This window comes from Alosa sapidissima, chromosome 18 (genome assembly GCF_018492685.1).
Source record: "Alosa sapidissima isolate fAloSap1 chromosome 18, fAloSap1.pri, whole genome shotgun sequence".
Taxonomy (NCBI): domain Eukaryota; kingdom Metazoa; phylum Chordata; class Actinopteri; order Clupeiformes; family Clupeidae; genus Alosa; species Alosa sapidissima.
This window is the reverse complement of record NC_055974.1, coordinates 10824682-10849405: the sequence shown is the minus strand read 5'-3', so window position 1 is coordinate 10849405 and position 24724 is coordinate 10824682. Positions and strand designations below refer to the sequence as shown.

The following is a 24724-nucleotide window of genomic DNA, read 5'->3' as shown; positions in this document are numbered from 1 at the left end:
TGTACAGTAGTACTGTAAAACCAACCATTTTACCAATTTAATTTTGTACCATGACCCAATGATTTTTCTGTATGGTCTTTGTTATATTGGGTATATAATGGGACAAAAGTTTCTTCACATCAACTTTATGAAACACGCACACAGAGGTAACACAGCAGAAATGGTCAAACATAAATAGAAATAGTTTTTCATCCTTTACAGTTGACTAAGTTAAAAAAAAAATATTCACTCAAACCTGCATCACAAACATCCTGTTGATTAAAAGCACTCCATATTGTTCCATATTGCTCCTCTGTAACAAATAAACCAAAAGTTTATGGTGACTTCTTTCTATTGTCTTATTGAAACAGAAACTCTAAGACACTTAAATGTACAAATATAATGGAGTGGGGGAAGTCTGTGGAAATTTGAAGACCCTTGTTCATGACTCATTGAATTATCAAGCTATGTACACTTAAGCACTGTAAAAATGCATTTTCTATACAGAAAAAAATGTCAGCTGTGCAAAACCAGGAAACCCCCCAAAATGTTGGAGCGTCTCATGCCTTGGTCTTAATTGACTAAGCTAACATTTCAGTTTCCAGTCTTACCTCTTTTTAGATATGTACATCAATTGTGCTAGTAAAAAAATCACAACATGCATAAACCATTTTGAGCTGTATGGAAGCTTGAGACCATGTGAATGCTTGACCACTGTGAATTTGGGATAATCCTATGTGTGATCTTTCTGTAAGAGATGCAGTGGTACGCTCTCTTGCTCGTAGTATAAAAACTCACTAGATCATTAAAAAGGCACATTTGGACTTAGTTGCAAGTTGTCAGTGTTCCAAGCCCAGTTTGACTTGATACACCACAACTGTTCCTAGAAACTGGAACCACATATCCCTATAATAACGCAAGTTGATTTAAACTGTTAACACATCACTATAGTAATGCTCCACAGTAGTTTAGTGTTGATTTGTTCAGTCATTATTGTCCTCTGCAGAGGCCTCAGAAGTCTGTCAATAAAGTGCAAGAATCCTCATCACCCTATCTGTATAATTTCCACTCATACTTAAAATACATATGAACACACTCACTCAGTATCCACAACTGCATCCATAACCATTGGTTAAAGCCTTGTATGTCTATGGGTATATGTTTGCTATAACTGTACAAGTCCGGCTTCATGCCTCCAAAGTATACCAGATGTTTTTCTCCAACCACGATCCTCTCCTCCAGTCTTTCTGTCAGGCATCAGTTGCCGTTGTCGTCCACATCCCCTCCCAGGTAGTCCAGCTCTGTGCTCGGTTTGCCCATGTCCATATCCATGTCCATGTCCATCATAGTGGGAGCGTGGCCGTGGAAGCAGGCTGAGATCTGGTCGAACGTCTTCCCCCGCGTCTCCGGCACTCGGAAGAAAGTGAAGCAAAGGAAGAAGAGGAGGAGCACCGCGAAGAGGAGGAACACATACGGACCGAGGATGTGCTGCAGAGAGAGAGAGACGAAGGGTAAGAACAGAAGGATGAGAAGAAAGGAAGAGGAGGGCAAACCAATCAATCAATATCGTTGTTATTAATAGCCTTAATGTGGTGATTAAACAAAGCTTTTTATCTAGCTAAAACAACCAAAAATAATGTAAGACGTTTTCATCTTTCTCATAATCCACATCTTAATAAAATAGGCACTAAAATGCAAGAGCCCAAAATAATAGCCCTCTCCCAGGTGTCAATTCACTTACAGCAACAGATGGGAAGAACATGCCAATGATGAAGTTGGCCGTCCAGTTGGAAAAGCCGGCCACGGCCATGGCTGCTGGTCGTGGGCCCTGCGAGAACAGCTCGGCCACGAAGAACCAGGGGATGGGGCCGGGGCCCACTTCAAAGAACGCCACAAAGCCAAAGATGGCCAGCATGCAGAAGTAGCTCATCGACGGTACACTGTCCTGCCAGGCAGGAAAGAGAAAAGTCAAGAGATGGCGAAGTGAAGAAAGGCAAAAAGGACAATTTTAAAACAGAAACTGGAAACAGTGTTGAATAAAGAATGACTTTATGTGTTGAATTTGTAAAAAGACACAGGCATAAACTGAGGTGGAAAGAGAAAAAAAAGTTATGGGGATCTGGGACATTAGGTGAAGTCTTGAAGAATTACAGTACTGAAGTCAGTACAGCAAATACTAAAAACTGAGAACAGAAACCTCCAGCTCATCTGAGCAACCAACTGAACTCTTGGGAAAGGAGAACCAGGAGATAATTGATAGGAGAGACATGCAGGGACTCAGATAGGAGCTATGGGTGGGATGTCATCTAAAACTAACATCCTCAGGGACTGTGGGGGGACTGACCAATAGGGCGAGGGCTATCGTCATAACAACCGCACACAGGCACATTCCACAAAGTCCGAGCATGTGCAACGTTCGCCGGCCCATCCTCTCCACTAAGAAGAGCTGTTGATTGGATGAGAGCAGAGTGATGAACAAGTCAGATAATATCATACAAACCAATTAATATCAAGAGTTGATCTGCTCTCCTACAGTTATCGAGGCCCAACCATTTCATCAAGCCCCTCAGAAGAATGAAAACAGTAAAGTCATATAGATTATGGTTATCATTGTGGTCTTGGCATCTGGGTGATCAGAATAACCCTTGTATGTTACATGGAATTGTACTTCTGTGTAACACCTATTCCCACTACCTTTGCTCAGATACATATTAGGTGCAACCTCTATAGATATGCTATCTTTAAATGCAAGGGTTGTATAATCATACATAATAATGTATAGTAATGTATAATAATGAATTAATCACACTGCATATGTCCTGAAAAAACTTTCCTTGTTGAAATAGGAAGATAGTGTGAACTGCCATTCCAAAACTGAAACACCCCAACCCTCCCCACACCAATGTACAAACAAAACACCCAAACATTGACACAGAAACACAGTGACCTGCTAAACACATTTGCGACAGCTTGGAGTAGAAGTTATCGGGCAAGGAGAAAAAGGACAGGACACAGCACTCTGTGCTATCTAATCTTATTTGCTCTCAGATAAATATGTTATAAAGTAATGGGGCTTTTTTTTGTTTGCACCCAGGACTTACCGACACCACGGTGAAGGCGCAGTTCACAACTCCAGCCCCTATGGTGGCGTACACGGGGCTCTCGACACCTGCCTTCTGGAAGATGTTGGTTGAGTAGTAAAAGATCTAGAGAAGGTTCATCACGGAAATTACTTAGACGTAACAACAACAACAATAATAATACATTTTATTTATTCATTTCAGAAATGCACTCCAACAGATTTGTGCTTTTTAGCACTGATGAGAAGTGAGTAGATTAGAGTAGTAACATACAGTACCCTCACAAAGCCACACAACGTAAGTGTAAGGTTGTACTACATAAGTTCATCTGTGCTTTTTCACATTTTGACTTTCCATCAATAGTATATGTGTTGTAGGGGTTTGATCAGTTAGTTATTATTATTATTATTATTATTATTATTATTATTTGTTATTATTCCAAGTCATTGCATTCTCTCTGTGATTCTCTTACATGAATTGCAAATAAAAGTGTCATAGGTTTATTTTATCTCTAGAATTTACTTTACGTATTTAGCATAGACCTTTATCCAGAGGAACTTACATAACAGGGAAGGCAAATATTTTTTATCAGCATTTGCAAGTCATAGGTAACTAAGTCATGATCTTGTTGTGTTAGAGGTCTTTAAACCCTTAAAGGAGTACCGTCACACCGGTGTGACGGGAATGTTGGGAAATTAACATTCTAAAGAATATCTGGGTTCATTGAATTCAACATAGAATTTTAAAACCTTCAATTGTTGCGGAACTTAGAATGTTCAAAAACCTACACCTTTAAGGGTTAAGAGTGCATTCTCTCATGTCTACACATTTCCTATTATTTGCTTATGGGCCTTTGCACTGTAAAATGGCCCACTCTTTCATAGTTTCTTTCTCTGGCATTCTCTTTCATAGACAAAACTTCATTTTGTCTCCTCCTCTACTGTACATTCCTCAAGGGAAAATTGCTGACAAACTAGAAATTCGGCCGCGTTCACAATATTTAGAGGCTCTTGACATGAGTGCTTCACCTTGCAAGGTGTAGACCCCCAAAACACCTGCACATTCAATGTTTCAATGTCAGTTCAGAATTATTATTCACCACATATATATAAAAAATGTAATATCAAGTATCCGTATATTTCCCAATCACCCCAACAGCAGCCATAAATCTGCAGTCTCATGTTTAAAAAAAGGCATTTTATCTGACATCACCAATATAATTCCTTACGGGATGCACTACTCACCACAAGTGAGCTAATAAGCAGCATACAATGCTGTAGCATGGCTGACCCTTTATGGCATGAAGCGTGTAAGTGTAAATCATGAGATGAGCCCTATGTCATCCACTGTGACCCAGGGTGATCTTTAGTGACCCTTGAACTCACAGCGTTGACGCCAGAGAGCTGCTGAGACAGCTGGAGCATGATGGCGATGATGATTGGCTGGCGGTAGAGCGGCGAACGGAACAGCTCCAGGATGGACACCTTCCTCTCCATGTCCATCCTCCTCTTCTCCTCCTTCATCTCCGCCAGGTCCTCGCCCACATCCAACTGGCCTGTAAGCCTCCGCAGACCTGCACGAGCAAGGGAGGTGGTGTGAGTCGATCAGGTGTGGAAATCTTTATATGTCTGTCTGTGTGTGTGTGTGTGTGTGTGTGTGTGTGTGTGTGTGTGTGTGTGTGTGTGTGTGTGTGTGTGTGTGTGTGTGTCTATGTGTGCTGTCTGCCAGGTGCTACTCTCCCACTCCCAGGTCCTACTTCAGAAATGCAGAGTTGCCTGACATGCATACAGCACATAGACAGACAAACCTGGTTAATCTCATTTAAAAAACAAGGCTGTGGGAAATGTTGTGGTCCACAATGTTCCACTAGTGATCTGGTTTTTGCTGAAGTGAAGGGGCTTAATTACTAAAGACAAACATCAATAATGCGCAAATGTTTAATTTGACTGACTGCTCTTTAAATGCTCTGCATTTAGAATATGAATATTATTAACTATCTGACTGAATACAGTGTAAAATTCAATACACATGCATACATAAATTCATAGAAATATGTAAAAGGATAAAAGCAATCATATCATAGCTTTCTAATAGCCCACATGTACTTCACTCTCTGACGAAGTAGAATGAAACCTGAACAGAACGATCTATTCAACTGAAAGATTTTATTACATTGCATGAAAATGCTAGCCTAGAAATCTAGACGCACCCTAACGGCAGCAAATGTAATTTGCAGTCAGGGTAGTCTAGCAACTCTCCGTTGGCTTGCGAACTGGAAAAATCAAACTTCGGTCAGGCCAATCACATCGTGTATACCAGGGGTGGGCAAACTTTTTGGCTCAAGGGCCACATTGGATTTTGAAAACCCCCCGACACACGCATAAAAAAATACATTTTTTATAGCCTATAATTTAGTATGAAAAGTATTTGTTTTAAAATACTGCTAATTTGTTTTAAAAATACTGCTAATTTTATGCTGTTTAACAAATGTATAAATTGTGCACTGTCGCTTTACGTTTATTTCTCAATGATCTTCTGCCTGCTACGCTTTGGCTAGTGCTGTACCTACGGCTGGGCCCTCTCACAGTTTTTAAATGGTCTGTAGTGGGAACTACTGTTGCCTTCATGATTTCCTTTTAAAACTTTCTTATAAGAAGGAGATATCAATTATCAACAATCACAAGCCAGCTGGAACCTGCGGCTCTCTCTCCCTCTCGTGAGTGCAGACGCGTTCCCAATTAAATGGATTGCATAATGTTCACGTTAGATCTGCTGCAAAGGAGATAACTAAGAGTTAACTTAGAGATAACATCATGTTAAACTATTTAACATGATGTTTTGACATTGACATTGTAAACGTTATCTAAGGAGAGTGAAAAGCAGTTTGCAGTAAAGCTAACCAACGTCGTCTCTATCGCAGGAAAAAAATAGCGAGCAGCCTGATAACTAAATGAAATGCTCGGCGGGCCGGATGAAAGTGCTTGGCGGGCCGGATCCGGCCCGCGGGCCGCAGTTTGCCCACCCCTGGTGTATACTGTATGTCTATCAACATCCTTTAAACTATCTATCAACCTTCAAAACCTCCATTGCTATCCTTGTCCAATTCCTACCTAGCAACCTCCATAGCAACCAATATAATTACCCTAGTAACCAGCATAGCAACCACTTATTTAGCATAGCAACCACCATATCTACCCTAGCAACACCCTAGCAACCACCGCAATTGTCCTAGTAACAGCCTAGCAACCATTTCCATAATGTCAACCTAGCAACCACCATAGTAACCAACATGATTACCACTAGCAACCAGCATAGCAACCACTTATTTAGCATAGTAACCACCATATCTACTCTAGCAACACCCTAACAAACATCTCAATTACCCTAGCAACAACCTAGCAACCATGACCATAATGTCAACCTAGGAACCACCATAGCAACCAACATGATTTCCCTAGCAAGCAGCATAGCAACCACTTTATTTAGCATGGCAACCACAATATCTAATCTACCAACACCCTAGCAACCATCTCAATTACCCTAGCAACAATCTAGCAACTACTAATATAATGTCAACCTAGCACCCAACATGATTACCCTAGCAACAAGCATAGCAACCACTTTATTTAGCATAGCAACCATCATATCTACCCTACCAAATCTTAAGAGCAACCATCTCAATTAACCTAGTAATACTGATACAAGATATCTTCCATCCAACTTTCTCTCTATCCATATACTTCAAAACGATCATCCATCCATTAAACTACCTATCTATAAACATTCATTAAACTATCTCTTTATCAAAATCCATTAAACTATCTGCCTATGAACATCCATTAACCTGTCTGTCAACCTTTATGTGTAATTCAATTACTACCTAGCAACAACCTAACAGCCATCTCAATTACCCTACTTACACCATAGTAGCTATCTCTGCATAGTCTGTTTTAACTACATATGATATTCAACATTGCATATTTTGCATTTGCATGCACTGGTAATTATTTAGAATTGCATTTCTAGTTTTTATTTTTCAGATTACTTTTTATTCTTGGTCTCATACACAGGGTTTCCAAACAGGGATAGGAAACTTGTGTCTGAAATGTCTTCTGCACCAGTGCTAAAACTCGTAATAAAGGCAGTTGCTGACGGAAATGTCTGCAGTTAAGGTGTCAAGCTGTCCAGTGCTTGGCGGAACACTCACTGCTTTTGGCATGGTGCTCCTGGCTGCGCACAATGTAGAGAAAGCGTGGACTCTCTGGGCAGAATGGCAACAGCGCCATCTGTAGGACCGTCGGCAGTACTGTCGCACCCACCAGCACGGGCCAGAGCTCCTGTGTACCCAATAGAGACTCCAACCCTAGTATCTACAGAGAGAGAGAGAGAGAAAGTGATTTCAGGATGAATGCTGTATACAATACCATAAATACCAATAATGATGACAATATAAGGATACTCTAAAGCAGTGTTTCTCAAAGTGTGGTCCGGGGACTACTGGTGGTCCGCAAGCAGACGTGGTAAGGCTAGATGAGTTGTTTGCAATATTGAACCAACTTGAAATCAACTTGTATCCAAACAGTTCTGCAACACTGTGTAAGCTATGCCAGTTTAAATCATATGAATTTAAACTGGCATATGAATGAACACAATAAGCAAGGTGCAAAGACACCAGTGCAAATAAGCAAGGTTGTTCAGTGAGTAGGTCTATTGTGTAATATACTGTTGTATGTCTACTTTTTTTAAGCTAGGTGGTCCTTGAGGCTTTTTTTTATTTGTTAAGTGGTCCTTGTTCTGAAAAAGTTTTAGAAACACTGCTCTAAAGTACTCATCATGTTTGTATTAGCATACACAGAGAGAGAGAGAGAGAGAGAGAGAGAGAGAGAGTGAGTAAGAGAGAGATTTGTACCTGGGCAATAAGAATCCCAGTTACAATAGCCAGCTGATGCAGCGTGCCCAAGGCCCCTCTTAGAGTAGTTGGCGCTATCTCTCCCACATACATAGGCACCAACCCAGATGCCAGTCCTGACAGACAAGATCAATTTGAAGACATTCAAACAGCATACATTTGAATTAATTTGAACTATTATTAAGTGTCAAGCACAAAGGACTTGAAACCACAATGGACTATAAAACAAGCTCCAATGAGCCCCTCTACAGTCAAGATGATAATAATAATAATAATAATAATAATAATACATTTCATTTAATAAAGCACCTTTCAAGACACCCGAGGTTATTTCACAAATGGTAATGCAGACAGTAACGAAACAATTCACAAAACACATTACAATATATATCTTTTTTACAAAAGTAATTAAGTAACATGAAACCAGAAGCCAAGTCATCTCTCACCACAGTATGCCCCGATGATGAATCTGCCCAAAATCATCATCTCAAATGACCGGCTGATTTTGGACATCCCCATCAAGCCTCCACCAATGAATGCAAAGAGATTGTTGATGAGCATTGCTTTCCTCCTGTAAAAAACAAAACATGATGGTTTTGAAGAACACAAAATAAATAAATAACAGATCTGTAGTGAAATATTTCCATATTTTGGATGAAAATAGATCCTGAAATCCTGATCATTGATTAGGCATGAGAACAGAGCCAAATTATTGGATAATCAGATATATTATTCAACCGCTAGATGGCATGCATGCACCATCATAAGAAGGATTCAGTGAGTCATTTTAGGTTCAGGTTATGAAGTTTACATTGCAGCCACCGCTAGAGGCAAGGCATTTGAAACAGGCGCTCACTGTACGGACTGCCAAAAGCTTTCATCAGTGGCTCTATAAATATCTTTATACTTAGGTGACAAGGATGTATTTATAGAATATGAGAGAACCTTTATTTGGAAAACCATGGCATAATGACTAGTCTGGACAATGATTTTTACAACTGACAACCAAAAAACCAAACGCTTCCCCAACAAAACACAGTTTCAGGGGGTTCTTAGCGGATTTTTATAGTAGTTACTTAGAAAAGTAATTAGCTTTACTTTACTAGTTACTTCTTTAAATTGTAAAGAGATTACTTTACTTTTGACTGTGACTATTTTTGAAAAGTGACTTCAGAACTCATTACTTTATTTAGTCTCTTGATCTATAATCCCCAAATTTACGACATAAAAACACAAGATCAAACATAATAGTCCTTTCATTATACATTTCTGATCAGTGACAAAAAAATAAACATACAAGCTTAGCCAATCACCAGAAATATATTAGGAATGAATCATATTTCATTAAATTAATTCAATTATTAATATTTAATTAATATACAGTATAACTAATTCTAAATATTAGTTCAATTTAAATATATAAGTTAAATTCCAATATTGAACAGCACAAAAGATGTATTCACAAGCAGTGGATATAGTACAGGAAAGGATGCTCCAATAATACATTAACTGTAGTTACTGAAAATTGAAGTGTCATGTGTTAATTGTCTTGACAGAAAAGTAGTGAAATTATTAACACATTGTAACTAGTTATCCCAAACACTGGTCCCTACTGGTTGTCCTCGATCACATCCAATGATTTAAGGGGTTCATTAGTCTAATTCACCTAATTACTATACGCCACCATATTTTATAATGGGGAGGATTACATCATATGACAATTTGATTGGCAGCTTAGGAGGACCACACAGTGAGGAATGAGTGACAGGTAGCTGCACACCTACAGTTATGCAACATCCCAGAATCCCAGTGTAATTTGAGTGCTATGTGAGCACACCACATAACAGGGAAGTTTAAGCTCACACTAATACCAACACAGCTGCTGTGACCTTGATCTTGTCCTAACAGTACCCTGCACATTCACAGTTAGATGACTCTGCTCTTTCTCCCTCCCTCCTCTCCCTCACTTTCTTTCTCTCTATCTATCTATCCATCTCTATCCGTTCATCGCCAGCGGGATCTCCTTTCAATCATTCAGTGTTCTGGGACGGGGTCCAGTCTGTTACACATGCAAGTTCGGGTTACAGCAGGAAGAAGAAAGTGGGGCGCGATGTGGCACGCACTGGCATGTACTTCAGACTAGCCCCTATGGGACTGCATTACAGGGACCCCCCTAAAGGAAAGGCGTACGTGCCGGTCAGGTCAGGAGCCATGAAGTGTTCTGTGTGAACCAATCAGGCACCCTTAGGAGGTACCATGCATGCTACCTTTCACCTTCAAATGCACATGATATCAACCAGAACGGTCTTCTGAATGTTCCTATAAATGCATGCTTACCCAAATAAGTGCACACACACACACACACAGACACACACTAATATATACACACACACACACACACACACACACACACACACACACACACACACACACACACTAACACACTAACATATACATACACACATGCACACACACACGCACACACACACACACACACGCACACACACACACACACACGCACACACACACACACCCACAGTATGGGCAGTAAGTTGTGTACCTTCCGAGCCACTCGGAGATGACTCCCACACAGAAGGAGGAGATCATGCCTCCGATGGAGAAGATGGCCACGGAAAGAGACCAGAGGGACGTGAGGGTGCCATGGGGAATGGGCTCAGAGTACCTGTGCATCCAGGTGGCATTGTAGTCTTGTTCAATGATCTGAGAGAAGAGAGAGAGAGAGAGAGAGAGAGAGAGAGAGAGAGAGAGAGAGAGAGAGTAGGGGTGCAGAGAAAGAGAGGAGAAAGAGAGACAGTGAAAGGGGAATGGTGGAATGTTGAGAGTGGAGAAAGAGAGAGAGAGAGAGAGAGAGAGAGAGAGAGAGAGAGAGAGAGAGAGAATGAAGAGAGTAGGGGTGCAGAGAAAGCAAGGAGGAAGAGAAACAGGGACAGGGGAATAGTAGAACGTTTAGAGTGGAGGAGGAGATGGACAGAGCAACTCAATAATTCTTGTTAACTGCATGTTTAGGTTTCAAAGTCATGACTTCTAATACTTCTTCAGAGAAGAATTTCATTAAAGGACTATGACATTTGAGAGTAGTGCAACTATAATCCACTGGTATTTATACTATAAACCAGTGATGAAAGAAGTAACAGATCTGTTGCTTGAGTGAAAGTAGTAAATTAAAACTTTTCCATTACCTCCATTAAGTCATGCATGGACATTTTTACTTTTGTCTTCAAAAGTGGCAGCAAAATGTAGTCAAAATGTACTTGTAGTATTAAAGTAAGAGTATTGGTTTTTGGCACATCTGATGGATAGATCATTGAATGACATTATCAATATCAATGCATCACTATGGAAACAGCATGTAAATATTGTAGCTGCTGGAGGTGAAGCTAGTTTGAACTACTTTACGTAGCCTACAGTTTTATATACTACTGTAGATACATCTCAGGGGTCATGACATTATTAATAAGAAAGGAAATAATAAATGTACAGTACACATCTGTTTTTTGACATTGGGTCTATAGTATAGGATATTTGATCACTTATTAAACATTTATTGAAATTAAATCATGTGACATGTTTAGAGGGGGAAATCACCATTTGTTGAAGTTGTTAAATAGATCTGATAGCTTTTTTTGTAAATCATCATAAGAAAAAAAAGATCATTTAAAAATATTATTACATTATCTATTGTGCCCAAATCTTCATCTTAATCTTAAAAGTAATTAGAAACTCCAGCGGTCAAATAAATGTTGTGAATGTAGTGTAGTAACATGTCCCACTGAAGTTTACTGGGGTCAACGTAGCATAACAAAGGAATTCATGGAGAGCGAGCCCCAACTTGAGTAAGTGCTTGCACGATACAACAAACATACCTTCCAGATGCAAGTGATGCAAGTATGAAAGTGGTATTATATCTGTCTATATTCTTAGGTATTTAAAAGGCACATCATGTCATGTACAGCTGTCCCAGATCTGGGACCTCCCATAGAAACCATGTGCATCTCAATGACAATTCTGTGTGTATACATATATTTAATCGAAGTGTGCAAGTGAGTGTGTGCATGTATGAACACTGTATATATATATATACACAACTAGTGAGACTATATGAGTGAGTATATTTATGTCTCCAGTTTATGTGCCACCCCATGTGTCACCATATTTATGTGAGTGCATGTATGTCTATGTGTCTTTTTGTGTGTGCTTTGTGTACCACTCTCTGTTGCGGATCATGCTTTGTATGTGTGGCATTCTGAAACGTCCTTACATTGGGGACCATTATCGCTCGTTTCAATCGCTCGTTTCAAACCTTGCAGTCGGAATTGTCGTTTGTTTATTCAAAGTCTAAAGTCAGTCTCCAAAGTACCCTGGGCTATTCAAGTGTCAGTTTAGGCCTACTGCACATTTTGGTTTTTACCTCGTCTTGAATAGCCACTGCATACCCGTGTTTGTTGGCATGTTATTGCAAAATCCGCAGAATCATTTTATGCAAGCTAACCGCATACAGGGAGCCTTTATTGTTGACGTCAGATATTAACTTTTTACCAGTTCTGCCAAAGCTCCGCTTCTACCCCCTGTCTGGTAACATACAGTACTTGTCACAGCAGCCGCACCTCGTTCCTCTGTTCCGGCTTCAGTCCCTGGATCTACTCCAGTCCGGGTTCCAGCTCCAGCTCCAAATGCAGGCCTAGTCCGTTCAGCCTCACCTGAGTTTTAGTAGCACTCCCCTGTTTCTAGTTTGCTCGTTATGTTTGTATTTAAGTCCTTCTCCTCTCAGTTGTCTTTGTGTGATATTCTCTGTGCTAAGGAAGACGCTGTTTGAGTTCTAGTCAAGTCTCGGTTTTCATCACCGTGTCAATCCTTTGTTTGCCCATTGTGGCCTTTTGTTTTGGAAATTAAAGAAGCCTTGAGCTATTGCACCTTCATCTTCGTGTTCCTGGTTTCCTTGTGTGACAGAATATCACACCACAACATGGATGCAGCCGAGGCAACAAAGGTTCATCAAGCCATCACCCAGCATGGTCAGATGCTTGGGCAACAGCGAGAGCAACTCAACCGTATGTCAACAGCCGTCCAGGAGTTGTCTACTCAACCTCCACCACCACCTCCTCAGCCCATGCCTCCACGAGATGGTCCCATGGTGAAGCCAGAGCGTTTTGATGGAAGCCCTGATTCATGTAGAGGTTTCATGCTCCAATGCTCGCTGTACATGACTCAGAATCCAAAAAATGTTCATGCTGAGACCTCCAAGGTAGCCTTCATTATTTCTCTTCTCACTGGGAAAGCGCTAGAATGGGCTACAGCTGTATGGGAACAAGGGGGAGAAAACATTCAAGACTTTTCCCGATTCGAGACACTCTTCAAAGCTGTGTTCGAACATCCAGCGAAGGGACTGGAAGTCGGAGAGCTGTTACTGAAGCTTAACCAGGGTGATCGTTCTGTAGCTGACTGCTCTCTGTCTTTTCGGACCCTTGCAGCCAGAAGTGGTTGGAATGAGAGATCACTTCTCACTGTCTACCGACGTGGCTTGAGACCTGAGATCCAGTCTGAATTAGCCTGTCGAGATGACAACCTGAATCTGGACCAGCTGGTTGCGTTAGCCATTCGCCTAGATAATCTCCTCAGAACAAGAGGCCTCCCAAGGATCCACTCGTCCTACAGTAGTGAATCTCTACAGGTCTCTCTAGCCAATGAGCCGATGGAGATAGGTCAGACACGTCTTACTCCTGAGGAGAAGCAGCGTCAGTGGCGCAACGGCCTATGTCTGTACTGCGGGGAGTCCGGCCACCTTAGGGCAGCATGCACCCGCCGTCCTCAACCCAGAGAGCCACACTGTTCAGCTGTGGTGAGTAAGAACCCTTTTAATGTAATACCTGAACTATTCAGTATCACAGTAACTTTGAAATGGGGAGGGAATCACTACTCTGGCCTTGCCATGATCGATTCGGGTGCTGCTGGCAATTTCATTGTGGAACATTTGGTACACAGCTTGAAGATTCCAAGCACTCCATGTGTCCCTCCTTTGCGGGTGAACGCCATTGATGGTCGACCACTGGGTTCAGGAAGGGTCGCTCGGAGAACGCAGGTCCTTCAACTCACTATTGACCATGTTCACAAGGAGAAACTGAGTTTGTTTGTTATTAATTCACCTATCCATCCCATTGTCCTAGGATTACCTTGGCTCCGTCAACATGACCCTCATATTTGTTGGTCTAGCAGTAGGGTGCTGGCCTGGTCTCCAACCTGTCAGGACCAGTGTATACAAGTGCAGTGTTCCGGATGTCGGCGACGTCAACACCCCGTCTGAATACTATGATCTAGCTGAAGCTTTCAGTAAGGGCCACGCAACTACCACCTCATCGCCCATGGGACTGCGCCATTGACCTGTTGCCAGGAGCACCACTACCACGTTCCAGAGTTTATCCCCTGTCCTCCAAGGAGACTATTACCATGCAGGAGTATGTAAACGAAGCTCTAAGACAAGGCTTCATTAGACCATCCACATCGCCGGTATCTGCTGGTTTCTTTTTTATCGAGAAGAAGGATGGTGGATTACGCCCTTGTATCGATTACAGAGCTCTCCATGCCATCACCATCAAATACCGTTACCCACTTCCATTAGTCCCTTCTGCATTGGAACAACTTCGGGGTGCCCGATACTTCACCAAGCTGGACTTGCGAAGCGCATACAACCTGGTGAGGATACGAGAAGGAGATGAATGGAAGACGGCATTCTCTACCACCACAGGTCACTATGAGTACCTAGTACTTCCATATGGATTAGCTAATGCTCCATCCGTATTCCAGTCATTCGTAAATGAGGTTCTCCGGGACATGCTTCACAGGTTTGTTGTTGTTTTTATTGATGACCTCCTCGTATACTCTGATAATATGCAGGATCATGTGGAACATGTGAGGGCAGTACTCACCAGACTGCTAGAGCATAATCTCTTTGTCAAGGCTGAGAAATGTCTCTTCCATCAAACCTCAATTTCATTCTTAGGCTATGTGTTGAGTTCACAGGGGGTACAGATGGATGAGGAGAAGGTGTGTGCAGTTCTGAATTGGCCAAGGCCCAAGACTACCAAGGAGCTCCAAAGATTCCTTGGCTTTTCCAACTTTTATCGCCGGTTTATACGGAATTTCAGCTCTGTTGCAGCTTCTCTGACCACACTCCTGAAAGGATCCCCTCGTCAGTTCTCCTGGACACCTGAGGCCGAGGAGGCCTTCAAAACCCTGATGTTGAAATTCACGTCAGCCCCTTTACTGAAGCATCCAGACCCAGTGCTACCTTTTGTGGTAGAAGTAGATGCCTCAGAGGTCGGGGTAGGAGCCATACTGTCCCAGCGTCAAGGTAATCCTGCCAAACTTTTTCCATGTGCCTATTTCTCTAGGAAACTGTCTCAAGCCGAGAGAAATTATGATGTGGGGAATAGGGAGTTACTGGCTATCAAGTTAGCTCTGGAGGAGTGGCGTCACTGGCTAGAGGGTGCACAACATCCCTTTGTGATATACACTGATCACAAAAATATAGAATATATACGCACTGCCAAACGCCTTAACCCTCGACAGGCCAGATGGGCCTTATTCTTTACTCGGTTTCAATTTACAATCTCATATCGCCCTGGCTCAAAGAATGTCAAAGCTGACTCTCTTTCTCGCATGTTTGAAACTGAACCCACTTCTACTGCCCCAGAACCAATCATTCCACCAACTTGCATTGTGTCTCCCATTCGGTGGGATCTAGAAAGAGAGGTTCTAGAGGCCTCAGCCCAGGATCCTCAACCACCAGAATGCCCTCCAGATAGAGTCTATGTGCCAAGGTCTCTGCGCAGCCGTCTCATTACATGGGCGCACACATCCCTTGGCACAGGTCACCCTGGCACCACACGCACACAACAACTGGTGTCGTCCCAGTATTGGTGGCCGACTCTAAACAAGGATGTCCAGTCTCATGTTCTGTCCTGCAGTGTATGTGCTCAATCAAAGGTTCCCCGACATCTACCTGTAGGCACTCTAGAGCCACTGCCTGTTCCTCAGCGTCCATGGACCCACCTCTCCATAGACTTTGTCACCGACCTGCCACCATCAGAAGGTAATACCACAATCTTTGTTATAGTGGACAGATTTTCGAAAGGTTGTTGTCTTGTTCCTCTGCCTGGTATCCCCACAGCTCTCCAGACTGCGGAGGCCCTGTTTCACAATGTTTTCCGACGTTTTGGCTTGCCTGAGCACATCGTGTCCGATCGGGGTACACAGTTCACCTCACCAGGTTTGGCAGGTCTTCATGGAAAGGCTGGGGGTCACGGTGAGTCTGACCTCGGGTCATCATCCACAATCCAATGGCCAGGTGGAGAGGCTCAACCAGGAACTCGGGCGGTACCTCAGAAGCTACTGTGGGGACAGACAGAGTGAATGGTGCCGATTTCTCCCCTGGGCTGAATATGCTCAAAACTCACTGAAACACTCTGGATTGAAACCATTTCAGTGCTTTTTGGGTTTCCAACCACCGCTTTTCCCTTGGAATCCAAGTAGTATAGAGGTTCCATCAGTGGAGGAGTGGTACACTCGTCGCAAGGAAGTCTGGGCCTCAGCAAACGTACACCTCCAGAGGGCGATCAAGAGACAGAAGAGGGCTGCCGATCGCCACCGCCGGGAAGCTCCAACCTACTATCCAGGCCAGAGGGTATGGTTGTCTACAAAGGACATTAATCTCCACCAACCAAGTAGAAAACTTGGACCACGCTTCATTGGACCATTCAAGATCCTAAAACGGATCAACAGGGTAACTTACCGCCTACAGCTGCCACCACAATTCAGAGTCTCACCTTCCTTTCATGTCTCCCTCCTTAGGCCAGTAGTTCCAGGTCCACTGCAGGAGGCAGAGCCCCTGGATACTCCACCTCCAGCCCTTGAAGTAGATGGAGAACCTGCATATGCTGTAAGAGCACTGCTGAACTCGAGACGGAGAGCCGGGAGACTTCAATACCTCGTCGATTGGGAGGGCTACGGTCCAGAGGAGCGATCGTGGGTGGCATCTGATGACGTCCTGGATCCTATGCTCAAAGCTGAATTTCATCGAAGACGCCCAGACCGTCCCGCTCCACGGCCCCGGGGTCGTCCCGCTGGTCGACGATCTGGAGCATCGGGAGATGCTCCTCAGAGGGGGGGTACTGTCACAGCAGCCGCACCTCGTTCCTCTGTTCCGGCTTCAGTCCCAGGATCTACTCCAGTCCGGGTTCCAGCTCCAGCTCCAAATGCAGGCCTAGTCCGTTCAGCCTCACCTGAGTTTTAGTAGCACTCCCCTGTTTCTAGTTTGCTCGTTATGTTTGTATTTAAGTCCTTCTCCTCTCAGTTGTCTTTGTGTGATATTCTCTGTGCTAAGGAAGACGCTGTTTGAGTTCCAGTCAAGTCTCGGTTTTCATCACCGTGTCAATCCTTTGTTTGCCCATTGTGGCCTTTTGTTTTGGAAATTAAAGAAGCCTTGAGCTATTGCACCTTCATCTTCGTGTTCCTGGTTTCCTTGTGTGACAGTACTGTGTGAGAGGGGGAGTGGATACAGTAGAGAGGCAAAGGCCAATGTGTGCTTCTTTTATCGATTTACCAATATTTAACGATATCTTTTGCATTTCTTATCCAAATAGCGTCAAACTGGCACTGCACTGACACCTGCCAAGTTTGAAATTAATTCGGACGAACGGTTCAACAGATATGCGGATAACACACAGACAGACAGACAGACGTTTCTGTAATTTATAGATATACAGTATGTTTGTATATCAATGCACATTAATGTATCTGTGATACTATATGTGAGTGACAGTGACTGTGTGCCTACATGCATTTCTGCCACACACTATGAGTGTAAATTCATGCTTGCTGCTGTGGATTTGTCTGTGTAACACTACATGTGCGACACCACGTGTGTGTGTGTGTGTGTGTGTGTATGTGTCCATCCATTTCCATGTGAGTCCCAAGCCTGCTCCGTTCTGAGGGTCCCCTGATATAGCCCATTTTCCCATGACACCAGGGGGGTGGCCTCCAACCGGCCTCCTATTACAACCCTCAGCTGTGACAGACACCTGAGCTTCTTCTTGTCTGTGTGTGTGTGTGTGTGAATGTATGTGTGTGTGTGTGAGTGACGGGAGAGGAATGGGGGGTCAAAAGCGTGAGGCGGAGTATTTTTGGCCACCATGAGTTTCCGAATATCCAACGTTACATCCCCACGTCGTCATGTTGATATTAATCATGTTCTTCCACTCCCTTTCAACAGCCTCCATCCTTTTCTTTACAAACTGTTTTTTTGCCATTGTACAGAATCACTCTGCTTCACCCCTAATAATCACCTCAAAGATTAATTTAGAATACAACTGCCATGTGGATAGTGAGGTTACTGTTGTTCATTGGCTGATTTCTTCTATTTATGAATACAAAAGACCCTATACTGCAGTGAGAGTGTCGGTAACATTCCAACATAAACTAACATCCAACTAACCTTGAACTTTGAAATTTTCTTCCATTACTTTCAACTTCATGTTTTTAAGTAATCATTCTACTTTGGGTGTGAAAGTATATAGGTACTGCTTCCTGTACCCTTGAAAGTCAATGTCAGTGGTTTGACTAATTAAGGACCTACCTAAGCTGAATATTTTACTAGTTTACCAGCTTACTTAGGAGAAACGTCTTGGGTAACTCAGGGTTTCACCTCACAGTATTTCTACAACTCTTCCTTTGGCGGCCACAATAATAACTCTACATTAACAGTCACAATAAGGGATCTGGCGAAGATGTATATTCTGCTCCTCCAAAATCTGGTTTTGGTGAAATGAAGACACTGTGCTTTGTTAAGGCAACCAATTTGCCATGAATCTTGGAACAGTCAAACCAGTCTGAATCTGGACAGCTGCAATTCTAAAATTAGATCTTAGTTTGTGCTTCAGTCACACCTTGGCAATGTTCACCAAATGAACCACAAGAGCACTATGAGAGTCTTCCAAGTAATGCACTGTTACTACTAACAGGCTGAAGTATAAGCCTGAGGTTAACTTCTCTACTTGGTCATAGGAAAAAAGTAATTGGCACAACTCCGATTGTAAACCAACAATTGCCACTTAAGATCAAAAAGGCAACCATGCATAAAAGGCCGTTTGCAGAGTTGCAATACTGTATTCAGAGTCACACTTAAGACTCAACATAATGCACTAACTTAAATTGTTGATGTAAATCTCTCCAAGCATATTTAATTTATAAGGGCAATGTAAATTACATTTACATAACATTTATCAGACGTTTTTATTCAAAGCGTTCATACACATTTAAATTTACATGATGTCGCAAATGGAACATTGAAGCAACATACAAAAGATAATTTGATGATGTTGCCTACCTGTTGAGGAGCATTGATGACCCCTATGTTGTACCCGAATTCAAAAGACCCTAATACAGCCGTGAACACAGAGAGGGCGAGGGTTCCAGTAATTCTCTTTGGAGAAAACGGACACACACATACACACACACACACACACACACACCATGGTTATTATCAAGCTCAATAGGCACATCAATAGGCATGTTAGTCTTTCAGGGGGTGCTGAATATGTCTCACTGACCCTTGATCTATAACATATAGTCCTTGAAGACAATCTGACACTTGAAAACCAATGCCATTCATACTGGTCTGTTATTTAGGATCACATGAGTACAGTGCGCAGTGACTATAGGATTACTCACACATACCCTTTCAAATACAAAATGTTGGCACTTCAGTCCAATGTTGTGGTCTAGACAGACAAAGACCATGCATGCATGATACACATTACAATACAAACAAGCACACACACTCACACACACACTCACACACACACTCACACACACACACACACACACACACACACACACACACACACACACACACACACACACACTAAATATATCTCTGAGGCTAATGAGTAAAAATCCATTTGACATACGTAGGACTTAGCAATTCATCATATGCCTAGTGAATGAACTTTTGAGCTAGTCATTACGCACACACACACCTGTCTTTTCTCTGAGTGATAGTTGCTTGGAGAAAGACCCTGAGTCTTTACTGTTTATATCCACTGCATGCTGTGTTGGGGAAACAGTTCTGAGCTGCTATTCAGTGCCTCTGGGCCTGCAGCTAACTGACCTATGTCTACAGATCACTACCACGTACAGACAGCACTCCCTCTGAATATGTGTTGCTGCAACAAGGACAAGTAGAGTAAAACGTGTTTATGCAGTTAGTCTAAAAAGTATAGGAAAATGGAGGACAATTAAAATATACGTGCTTGTATATAGCCAATAGTTGATCAGTTGTAGGTCAATATGGAAGTGTCTTTGATTCTGGTAATTGTGCCAATGTATTAGGTACATGTGTTACATGCAATTAGTTAGCACCTGTGAGATACAGTAAGGTGTTTTCTTAACGCATCCATGTATTTGCACTAAACACTACTTTCAACATTGTACATTATTTTAAGGGGTATATGATGCACAGCAAATCCAATGTTTACAATATGGTGAAAGATTCATGAGGTGCACTTAATGTTAATAAGGTCCTCTACAGGCAAATATTTTCTGAAATTAATTGGGTCTGTTTTATGACAGAAATGGCATTTGTGCACAATAGAGCCCTGCGTTTTGGTGACCTTGCAGTGGAACCTTGCCAGATCGGCTATGTTTTGTAATCATAAGGCAAAACACAACCAGACAAAAGAGAGAAGACGAAAGAAAGAAAGAAAGAAAGAAAGAAAGAAAGAAAGAAAGAATATTCATACCATTAGTGGTGAGATAAATACAGATTTAACATATATGGTTCAAACAGGACCCTTTTATCATATAAGGCTTAAACATAGGCCTACCTTTTGGTACTACAGTCCATGGCCTAGTGTTTAATGTGAGTGACAAGAATTCAAAGTTCCCTGACCCAGCAACCCACATTCAGCCTTGATCTGCCCTGCTGACTACTACCCTCTGTCAAGGTCATCCATGACAACAAATAAGGGTCCTCCTTTCTTAAATATGGGATGACAATTCCTGGTGTTGTCATGTGACCTTGCTTTGATATTTACTAAATACAATTTTATTCGTGTTTTATTTTATTCACTGACTGTTAGGTTACCAATGTGGACAGGGGGCACTGAATAGATATTTGTAATTTATTCGTCTTTGCGTTTCTAAACTGACAGTAAAGTCTGTAGCATCTTTCATCCCCCTGTGTCGAGGGCCTGCGTTTGTCCATAGAGCTGGTGAGGTGCCAAATACCCACCCAAATACTGATATCGCTGATGAAACGTCGTCACGAGTGGCATCAGTTCTCATCTTGAGATGAGAAACACATAAAGTACCGTATAGGCCTATAACTTCTGCTATACGACCTCACAATGCAACTAGCACCTCTATTCGAAAGTTAGCTAATTTAACATTTAGAGGGGCCAATATATGTATGGAAAGTTTAATCGACATCTTACCTCCCGAGCTCCCAGCTGCTGAAATCCAGCCGGCATGACTTTGACAGCGCGCGACGCGGATTCACTCCAGTGCCTGCGTCTCGCCCTGTCGGATAGTCGCTCCCCCTTCAGATCACTTGCGAACAGACTTCAGAGAAATTAAATGGCTAAAGAAAGAACAGGCCCTACTGAAATAACTTTGCAGAAATACCGATGTCCAGTGAAGGTTAAACTCCAAGATACAAGAAGAGGGATTGTCAAATCCAATTAGAGCGTGTGCGCGTTTTCTCGTCTTCTCTCCCCCTGTCCACTCACTACTTTGAAGCAGCAGCGTCTGTTCTGGTCAGAATGACATTGGCACACACGCTCACACACCTCCTGAGGGTGTTTTTTTTTAAAGCAGGAAGAGAGAAGGGAGGGGTGAGAGACTGGACTGGGGAGTTGGTCATACTCTAAAGCTTGAGGTCCTGTCCCAGAGGTCGTCCAACACGAAGTTCTTCACCTTATCTGTCATTGGTGGAAGGACGAGTGTGTGTTATCTCAATACAGTGCTGCCAACTTAATGTGTTAGGCTACTTTACCTATGTTCTTTTCCATTTGCCCATGGCCCACCATGAATTGGTTGGCCTCATACCAGCTGACTCTGGAATGGCATGCCAGATCATTCACAGGATCGGTTTTGCATGAACCAAAATGCAACAGATCTACACCACAGTAATTCTTTACTTTTAGTCCATCAGTAGTTAATTTCCTAAATTTGCGCAAGATAATCCAGCGCAGTATGAGTGTGTTGTGTCTTGTGCATGCATTGAGGAATATCTAGAAGAGATTATGCATGCTTGTAGGTCTGATTTTATATAATTGGAGTGGTGTGGATAAACCATACTATTATCCTAAAACTGAATGAGCGTTGTCTGAACGTGGTGCCAATGGTCTCTCCCATGAGGCGGTGACTCGAAACTTGTGGCCCACCTCCGGGCTTATCTGGGCCACCACGGCGGCTTTTGTCTGTCTTCTCATCAGTGGTAAATCACTGCTATTTTAGAACACATGCCAAACGGGTCATGCATCCAGCCAGTAACACCCCTTTCTCGAGCGCCAACCTCCCCCCACCCACCGCAGACCACATGGCAACAGGTGCGTCTGGACTGTTCCAATGTAGCATTAGAGGGGTGGTTAAAGATCCACAGCACCAGATGGTTATTAATAAAAGGGGTGTGTGGCGGTCCCCAGACTGCGCTCACACACCCCCAATGAAACACGCCTCCATCTCACGCCACTGTACCTCCCTCTAGTTCAGATCAGCTGCTTCATTGCACACAGCCAAGTTTCTCTTTCATCGCCCCCTTCTCTATCTGTCCATTCAATGAAAAGGTGCATTTGCTTTTCCATTGTATAACAATCTTCCCCTTCTGCCTCACTCACTTACTTTTACTATTCCTCCCTCTCATTTTCTGGACTGCATCCATAACAGTGCTGTGGGATGATTGAGAAAGACCGCATGAACTTGGTCTCAGTTTCTCTATCAGTCTGGCCACCCGGTTGGGTAATGTGTACAGGGATCAACAGAGTTCTCCACAGGAAAAATGCAATCCACTGTATCAGACTATATAAAAAAAAAAATTCATTTCTTCAAAACTTCAAAACTTCATTTCCACATTCTTTCTTTTCTTTTTGCTTTGAAGATTGTTTTACAGTTGGTGAACATGATTGCATTTCCAGGTGGAAGGTGTTCTTCCTGTCACTTGAATTGACCAAAAGAAAATGATCTCTTGCACTGATCCGAGAATATTCGGAAAGGTCATGGGGTTCAAAATGAAAAGCTCAGCTGCTATACATGCTCTGTAGCTCCCTAGTGAATGAGTGTGCAACCCGAGTGCTCTTTGACATTTCAATTGATGATCGCACACACAAATATAACAGTTTCCATATCCTCCTCAAGCATTAATGCCATGCTTATGAAAGCGTAATTTACAACTATTATCATGGGTGATAGCCACACACACACACACACACAGAGACATACACACACACACACACACATACGCACAGTGCATGTGACTGCCCATCACAAAGGTGACCTAACAAGTCAGGTGACAGAAAGACTCCCTTCTGCATGGCATCTGACTTTGTGACGCACTTACATCGCACCAGCTGTACAACAAATCACAGGGGACTTGTGAGCCGTGAACACATTATCAACATCACCTAATTGAGATGTAAATAAACACTATGCATGTGTTTCTTGGCCACTGACTTGCCTTGACTGCATTGCAATGTGGTTGGAGCATTGTTCAAATTATCATGAAGCCAAAGGTACCAGTATTTTGTTTTTAATTTTGCCGTTTTTTGTCCCACCCAAACCATGGTTATCTTTGAACATAAAGACATTATTTTCTTACAAATTGCTATAGAAATAATCTTTGAAAGCAACACCTGCTAATGGACCCCATAAGATAATATTTACATTCTTTACAATACTCAGATTGAAACCTGTATCTGAGTATTTACACTAGGCATTTATACCAGCCATTATTCAATGGTGAAGGACTACAATTTCTAAATGGATACCTTACCTGCCTGAAAGGGGCGCCTCGGGGGGGGGCAGACCAATGATAAGATGCATCTTATTATTTAAATAGAGATGGTTCTTTGGTGTACAGCCTACCTTGATACAACCTATGAGGACTTGTTTTTCTTGAATGAGAGTAACCTGTTCAGCAAACAGAGGATGGTGGCATAATGGAAACATAACCTATTAAACTAGGTTGCTAGTTCATTGTTTAGCTTGCCACTTCTTGACATGTAACTACAACCCAGATGAGTGGATTACAACCATATTGGTTACTAAATCATGCAGTATAGGTTTGGCTAGGATTAGCCTATAGGCTACTTCAACACTACAGTGCAAAGTATTCATAGCGTTTCACTAGGAATGAGATCTAGTCCTTTGAGAATATGAGAGAAGCATAAAGAAGGACAAACATCAGTGCAGCTCAGTGCTTGGTTTCTTTCACACATGCCGTTGGGAATTGTGGCCAAATAGTTCAGTCTTTGTTTCATCATTTTTACTTCTCATGGTCTGAGAGTCGTTCAGGTGCTTTTTGGCAAACTCCTGGCAAATAATCGCTTCAATCTGTACACTCTACCATAAAGGCCTGATTGGTGGAGTGCTGCACTAATGTTTGTCCTTCTCTCATGACCAAGCCCCTTCATCCCGGATTACTCAGTTAGGATGAGCGGCCAGATCTAGGAAGACTGTTGGTTGTTCC

General features: G+C 42.5%; 1 protein-coding gene across 2 annotated transcripts; it reads right to left on the bottom strand.

Moving 5' to 3' along the window:
- Positions 1-106: 106 nt before the first annotated feature.
- On the bottom strand, positions 107-21827 carry LOC121690444 (solute carrier family 2, facilitated glucose transporter member 4-like). 2 transcript variants are annotated; one of them, XR_006025067.1, is made up of 12 exons: positions 21474-21827; positions 19367-19462; positions 10529-10689; positions 8415-8539; positions 7969-8084; positions 7267-7429; positions 4445-4632; positions 3081-3185; positions 2324-2425; positions 1721-1924; positions 1186-1467; positions 107-292 (listed from the first exon to the last, which is right to left on the bottom strand). XR_006025067.1 is itself a non-coding variant. In XM_042071007.1 (11 exons), the coding sequence occupies exons 1-11, from the start codon at positions 21507-21509 to the stop codon at positions 1237-1239; spliced, it is 1527 nt and encodes a 508-aa protein (XP_041926941.1). In that variant the 5' UTR covers positions 21510-21827; the 3' UTR covers positions 107-1236. The 2 variants fall into 2 exon arrangements, 1 of the variants encoding a protein (XP_041926941.1); XM_042071007.1 differs by having other exon boundaries at positions 107-1467.
- Positions 21828-24724: the final 2897 nt, after the last annotated feature.

Excerpts from the sequence above, each read along its gene's own strand:
- LOC121690444 (XM_042071007.1), bottom strand. The coding sequence starts at position 21,509 with ATGCCGGCTGGATTTCAGCAGCTGGGAGCTCGGGAG. Across the intron at positions 7,430-7,968 it reads CTGGGATTCTTATTGCCCAG|ATACTAGGGTTGGAGTCTCT; the intron begins GTACAAATCTCT and ends CTCTCTCTGTAG. Across the intron at positions 4,633-7,266 it reads GGAGCACCATGCCAAAAGCA|GTCTGCGGAGGCTTACAGGC; the intron begins GTGAGTGTTCCG and ends TTGCTCGTGCAG.